Source organism: Nicotiana sylvestris, chromosome 10, assembly GCF_000393655.2.
Source record: "Nicotiana sylvestris chromosome 10, ASM39365v2, whole genome shotgun sequence".
In the NCBI taxonomy this organism is placed as follows: domain Eukaryota; kingdom Viridiplantae; phylum Streptophyta; class Magnoliopsida; order Solanales; family Solanaceae; genus Nicotiana; species Nicotiana sylvestris.
Window position 1 is genome coordinate 148,105,352 of NC_091066.1, and position 7,221 is coordinate 148,112,572.

The following is a 7,221-nucleotide window of genomic DNA, read 5'->3' on the forward strand; positions in this document are numbered from 1 at the left end:
TTGCTTCCCTTGCATCAACACACCTTAGCAAACCCAAATCAGGAGTCCTCTTGTACATGATTCCTCCTCTGTGAAAGAAATTATTGGATAGTCTCCGAAGCGTGCGTTTCTGGATAGCATTGGCAAGCTCTGGATATTCTCCTGTGGTCAAATACTCTTTGATGTCGTGGAACCATGGTTTCCCGTCGGCTTCTTCCTCAACATGAGCACAATAAGCTGGTTGGTCATGAATATTGACCTGGATGGGGTCAATGAAATTTGTATCTGGATGCTGAATCATAGATGACAAAGTGGCAAGTGCATCGGCGAACTCATTCTGTACCCTGGGAACATGCTGGAATTCTGTCTTTCTGAACCTCTTTCTCAATTCCTGTATGTGATGCAGATAAGGGAGTATTTTGGGATTCTTGGTTGCCCATTCTTCTCGAACCTGATGTATGAGTAGGTCAGAGTCTCCGATAACTAGTAACTCTTGAATGTTCATATCAATAGCCAGTTTAATCCCTAGAATGCAAGCTTCATATTCGGCCATGTTGTTGGTGCATGGGAACCTGAGCTTGGTGGATATCGGGTAATGCTGACCGGTTTATGATACCAGGACTGCTCCTATGCCAACTCCTTTGAAATTTGCAGCTCCGTCGAAAAACAACCTCCAACCATCATAGGATTCTGCAATATCTTCTCCTATGAAAGATACCTCTTCATCGGGAAAATACGTTTTTAGGGGCTCGTATTCTCCGTCTATGGGATTCTCGGCGAGATGGTCCGCCAAGGCTTGCCCTTTGATTGCTTTTTGGGTCACGTAAACAATGTCGAATTCACTTGGCAGGATCTGCCACTTGGCGAGCTTGCTAGTGGGTATGGGCTTCTGGAAGATATACTTCAGAGGGTCCATTCTGGATATGAGATAAGTAGTGTAAGCACATAAGTAATGCCTCAACTTCTGTGCGACCCAAGTCAGAGCACAATAAGTGCGTTCTAAAAAAGAATACCGGGCCTCGTACGGTGTGAACTTATTACTGAGATAGTAGATGGCTTGCTCCTTTCTCCTTGTTTCATCATGTTGCCCCAAAACACAACCAAATGCTCCATCCAACACTGCGAGATAGAGCAATAGGGGTCTTCCTGGCTCAGGTGGAACCAAGACCGGTGGCGTTGATAGGTATTCCTTGATTCTGTCAAAAGCTTTCTGATAGTCATCAGTCCATTTGGTAGCAGCATCCTTCTTCAACATTTTGAAGATAGGTTCATAAATGAACGTGGATTGAGCTATGAACCGGCTGATATAGTTGAGTCTTCTTAGGAAACTCATCACATCCTTCTTGTTCTTTGGCGGCGGCAATTCTTGGATAGCTTTGACCTTTGATGGATCCAATTCTATTCCTCGACGAGTCACGATAAAACCCAATAATTTTCCAGTAGGAACCCCGAATGCACACTTGGCGGGATTCAGTTTCAAATTGTACCTTCTCAACCTGTTGAAGAACTTTCGCAAGTCTTCCATATGATCTGCAGCTTTCCTGAATTTGATGATGACGTCATCCACACACACCTCGATCTCTTTGTGTATCATGTCATGAAAGATGATAGTCATGGCTCTCATGTAGGTAGCACCAGCATTTTTCAATCCAAACGGCATCATTCTATAGAAGTACATCCCTCATGGCGTGATAAATGCCGTTTTCTCTGCATCTTCTTCATCCATCCATATCTGATGGTACCCAGCGAAACAATCAATGAATGGCTGCAGCTCATGCTTGGCGCAGTTGTCGATCAAGATGTGTATATTCGGCAAAGGAAAGTCGTCTTTAGGACTGGCCCCGGTTGAGATCCCGGTAGTCGACACAGACTCTAACCTTCCCATCCTTCTTTGGTACCGGCACGATATTGGCTAACCATGTCGGATATTCTACCACCCTGAGAACCCTGGCTTTGACTTGCTTAGTAACTTCTTCTTTAATCTTCAAACTCATGTCTGGCTTGAACTTCCTGAGCTTCTGCTTTACCGGCGGACATGTAGGATGTGTTGGCAACTTGTGAGCTACAATGGATATGCTGAGACCAGTCATATCATCATATGACCAGGAGAAGATGTCTTCATACTCTTTTAAGAACTCTGTGTATTCTTTCTTTTCTGACGGCGACAAGTGCACGCTAATACGTGTTTCCTTGACATTCTCAGTATCACCCAAATTAACGACCTCGGTCTCATCTAGATTAGACTTAGGCCTATTCTCAAAGTTTTCGACCTCTCTGACAACCTCTTCTAGTATATCATCCTCTTCTGAATCTATATTCGTTTGTTGCATTGCCTCGTTACAAGTCACAGTTGTTGGTTCATCATCAAGATATGTAAGAGTAATGGTGTGTAAAATAAAGTAAATGATAGAGAAAAGTAATAAGAGTGCAATATATAATGAATTTGAAATGCTTTGATTGAAATTCATAATCGTTCGAGACATCAGAGCTCTTTTGGAAAGTAAAGACAATGCAGAAAGGAAAAGTAATTAAGAAAATAAAGATGCGATGCATGATGCTCGTTCAGCCTTGCTACCCCGAAGATGTACGGACATTGGTGGTCCTGACCGACCAATTGGTGAGGCTTTCCCCTCGGTTCACGGCTTGAATGGAAGGGCCTTCCTCCCCTTCCTCCTCGAAGATAACACAACAATCCATATCATCTTCCAGAAACAGGTTCTTTATTGCTACTAGTGCCTCATCTTCCTCTGATTCGTACAAAGTGTCGGCTGGCTGAAAAGTCTGCTCCAACTGAGGTATAGGGTGCTCCAGCGGATAGTATGGTCCGCGCCATGGAGGTGACAAGTGGTTGAACTCCTCCTAAGTGTACTCATACCCTAGGCCAAAAGTGGTACCGTGCTTCTTCAGCTTGATAGGTTTGGTGATACCCTGCAGGTTCTTGCCAAGTCCTTTTCCGGGTTCATACCCGCTCCAATTCAGGATGTTTTTGATTTTGTTATCCCACCACTTGTCTTTGTCTACAGCATTGACCCGCTCGATGTGGTGGTACGTTTCTCCTCCTATCCTTCTTCTGCCTCCGATCATCGGAATGGTTTGGCGACTGTATATAGGGTTGCTACCGTCGCCATGAATGATTACTTCCTGATGATTCTATTCAAATTTTACATCTTGATGCAAAGTTGATGCTACAGCCCCAACGGCGTGGATCCAGGGTCATCCCAGCAACAAATTGTAAGATGCTGGTACGCCAATGACTTGGAACTCAACATCAAACCAGGTGGATCCCATCTGTAGGCATAGGCTAATTTCTCCATTGGTGGACCTCTGAGATCCATCAAAAGCTTTGACACTGATAGCCCCGTCTTTGACCTCGTGCAATCCCTTACCCAATGTCCTGAGAGTTATCAATGGACAAATGTTGAGGTTGGATCCCCCGTCGACTAAAATCTTGGTGATAAAGTGATCCTCGCATTGCGCAGTGATGTGCAATGCTTTGTTGTGACCAAGCCCTTCTGGTGGTAATTCGTCCTCGTGGAAGGTGATCTTGTGGCTTTCCAGTACATGCCCCACCATGTTTGCCATTTCGCCTCCTGTTATGTTGCTGGGAACATAAGCTTCACTCAGTATTTTCATTAAGGCATTTTTATGTGCCTCAGAGTTTTGCAGAAGAGCCAGAATAGAAATCTGTGCTGGCGTTTTGTTCAGTTGCTCGACGACAGAGTACTCTTTGTCTTGTACCTTCCTCCAAAGGTCATCGGGTCCGGTTTCAACAACCCGCCCGGAGGCTTGCTTGCTAGACTCAGCCAAGTGCTCCGGGGTGTATACCCTGCCTGTCCTAGTCATGCCCTGTGCGGCAATTGCTTCCCCGGTATATGTCTTTCCTTTCCTTCTAGCCTCAGTAGTGTAATTCCAAGGTATAGCATTTGTCTTGAACGGGGTCACGTCTGTCATGGAGACCGGAATAGGCACCTTGGGAGGTAACACAGTAACTTCGACAGGTGTAGGCGCCTTTAGAATTCCGAACTCAACCTCAATCAGTTTTGGCGCCTTTGCGAAAGGTGCTTCAAACTCGAGCGGTATGGACACATTTACCACATCGCCCTTAGAGGGCTGAATCTGAACAACAATGGGATTGAGAGTAACTGATGGCTTCTTAGGTTCGTCTCCTTCAACTATCAAACCGATTGACCCCTTGGGGTCCCAATCATCTTCAATCTCGATCATATGGATGCCTCCACCCTTGTGGTCAGGCAGGGGGTTATTGAGGACATTAGGAGCGGGCTCCTTTGCTATAATGATCTTGTCGTCAATCAGGTTCTGAATCTTGTCTTTCAACGAGCGACACTCGTCAATGGTATGACCCTTCATCCCGGAATGGTATGCGCAAGTCTTGTTTGGGTTGATCCATTGGGAAGGATTTTCTAGAGTTACGGCTGGAATAGGGGTAACGTAACCGACTACTTTGAGTTTTTCATATAATTGGTCAATTGGCTCGGCTATGGCGGTATATTGTCTGGGAGGTTTACGGTCGAAGTTTAGTCTAGGTCGGGGAAAGTTTTGGCGGGTAGGAGGTGATGGGTAGTGAGAAGGTTGGGAGTTGTATGCTTGGTATACGAGTGCGGGTTGAGAATATCTGGGTGAAGTGGATTGATACGTAGGTGGTGGAGGTGATTGGTAAGCAGGTGGTGGAATTTGGTAAGTGGGTGATGGTGCTTGGTAGTTTAGGGTAGGTTGATATGTGAGTGAAGCTGAGGGATAGGTTTGGTACTTCATAGGGGAATTGTTCCTTTGCGCAACCATTACGGAATTTACATCCTTTTTCTTCGACGAGCCACCAGACTATAAAGCCTTGTTGGTAGCTTGCAATGCCTCGAGGTTAGTGACCATACCGTTTTTGATGCCTTCTTCAATCCTTTCTCCTAACTTGATGATGTCGGAGAACTTTTGGCCCTCTATCAGTATGAGCCTCTCGTAGTATTGCGGATCCTGAGCACGGATGGAAAACCTGTTCATTTGTTCTTCCTCCAAGGCCGGTCTGACCTTAGTAGCTTCTGACCTCCAACGAGTAGCATATTCGCGAAAGGTCTCTGTGGGCTTCTTCTTGAGATTCTGGATATAGAACATATCTGGTGCGTTCTCAGTGTTGAACCTAAACCGGTACATAAAGTCAGACGCCATGTTCACCCAACTAGTCCATTTCTTTGCATCCTGGCTAATATACCATGATAAAGCATCACCCTTCAAACTCCTCATGAACAGCTTCATGCGGATTTTTTCGTCCCTTCCGACTCCTGCCAACTTGTCACAATACATTCTCAAGTGGACCCTGGGATCACCTGTACCATCGAACATCTCGAACTTGGGGGGTTTGTACCCCTCCGGGAGCTCAACATCTGGCTTAACACAGAGATCTTCATAATTCAACCCTTCGACACCTTTGTTACCTTCGAAACCTTGAACCCGGCTATTCAACTTCTTGATCTCAGCGACCAAATTCTGAATGAGGGAACTCTTGTCATCTGACTTGGCTGCACTTGTGATTGGCTAACTGTAGTACGGTATAGTGTCCCCAAAGATAGGAGTGTTATGGTCTTTTATGGTGTTTTGTGGTTCAGGAACGAGCAGTTGAGTATTAGAGTGGGTTGCATCGGAGGTTGTGGGGTGTTTTGTGGAGGTGCGGGGTTCTGGGTGTTAACATCAGGAGCGGCAAGAGTGATTGACAGGCTTGCCAGGTTTCTAAGTTGATCCAATTCCTCTCAGAATCTTAGCAAAGTTTGCTCCAGATGAGCAGCAGTCTCCTTGGTGATTGCAGCATTCTGAGAAGTTTCCTCAAGTTCCTTTCTAGCGCTTGCATCTCCCATTTTGCCTTTGTTCCTGTTTCTGGTAGGACTCGGAGTAGGAGGAGGTGGAGGACCCTTGGATCTTGTTGAGTATGCTGATGGTGCCAGAATTCACGAACTAACCTTTGGGGAGGGGAATAAAAAATAAAAGAAAAACAAAAGGTAAGAAGTTAGTGCGGGTTATAAGAAGAAAATGTTGCAATATTTAAACACATTGTGCAAGAATATAAATCGCGTTCTAATTTGGGTGCCTCGTTGTGCCTGAGGTAGGCCTAGCGACACATTAACTTGGAGAACTTATAATGCTAAATGCCTCATTTTATTGATAGAAATAAGACGAATCCCAAAACGACACTAAAATAGCGGAAAGTAAAAATGTCACTAATGGCTATTGGCCTTATTACATTAAAAGCGAAAAGAAAGACTCCTAACTACTTGGCCCCAGAAGGACCTTCTTCAGGTTGAATGTTCTCGCTGATCAAGTCCTCCAGCTCACGCAGATTTTCCATTAAAAATGCTATCGCCATACGTTCTCCTTTGCCTTCCTCAACATTTTGACAGTCGACGACTCTTTTCCTCACTTTCCCTTCCAATTCCAGCAAGTTGTACTCCAGGTATTCTATCTTCTTACTAGCCTTGGTGACTCTCTCCTTCCACTCATTGATTTGGTTGCTCGATGGGAGGTTTCTCAACCAAGTCTGCAAGAGTGAAGGCATGTTTACCATACCGAAGTCAGGAACCTTGTCATTCATTTTCTGCAAAACAAAAGGGTTAAGACCTCACCCCCACCGGACTCGACTGTTTAATACCAATAATCAGCATAAAAAGCATTTAGTTCTCCAAATAAATGCACAGAACATGTAGGTGTCCGTTTGGGTTTCAGGGAAACCCGATGGACTTTGGACAAGGCTATCTTAATGAGTCATTATGCGGACAACATCACTGACTCGGCTAGGTTTGACCATGATGCATGCACAGTTAAACAGAGTAAGGTTTCTATTGGGGTATTAGACAGGTACCCTTGAGCGGACAACTCAAGAGGGAAAGGCACGGAACCGTCGACTGCACCACTGATCGACTGGTTTTACCGCAAATATGCCTTTGCCATATTTAGGGGGTTTATAATATCGGAAGGGCGCAACCACTCATTATAAGCGTTGCTATAGAATTTGTTTTGGCACGAGTGGAATATGATATTGAGGAATGCAGTTATAATAATGAGACAAATTGCAAGTATTTTCACGTTCATAAAGTAAAGATTACAATAAATGCTCTAAAATTACAACAGAATTGAAATAATAAGGCAGTAAAAGAAAAAATTAAAAGGAAAGAAAAACATGAAGAGCCAAGTTAGTATTTTGATGAAATAATAAAAGACAGAAGGTAAATGCAATTAAGGAAG

At 44.5% G+C, this 7,221-nt stretch overlaps 1 protein-coding gene across 1 annotated transcript; it reads right to left on the bottom strand.

The window, feature by feature from the left end:
- Positions 1–3,192: 3,192 nt before the first annotated feature.
- Positions 3,193–4,347, bottom strand: LOC138880103 (uncharacterized). Its single transcript, XM_070159764.1, has one exon. The coding sequence runs from the start codon at positions 4,345–4,347 to the stop codon at positions 3,193–3,195; it is 1,155 nt and encodes a 384-aa protein (XP_070015865.1).
- Positions 4,348–7,221: the final 2,874 nt, after the last annotated feature.

Excerpts from the sequence above, each read along its gene's own strand:
- LOC138880103 (XM_070159764.1), bottom strand. The coding sequence starts at position 4,347 with ATGAAGGGTCATACCATTGACGAGTGTCGCTCGTTGAAAGACAAGATT.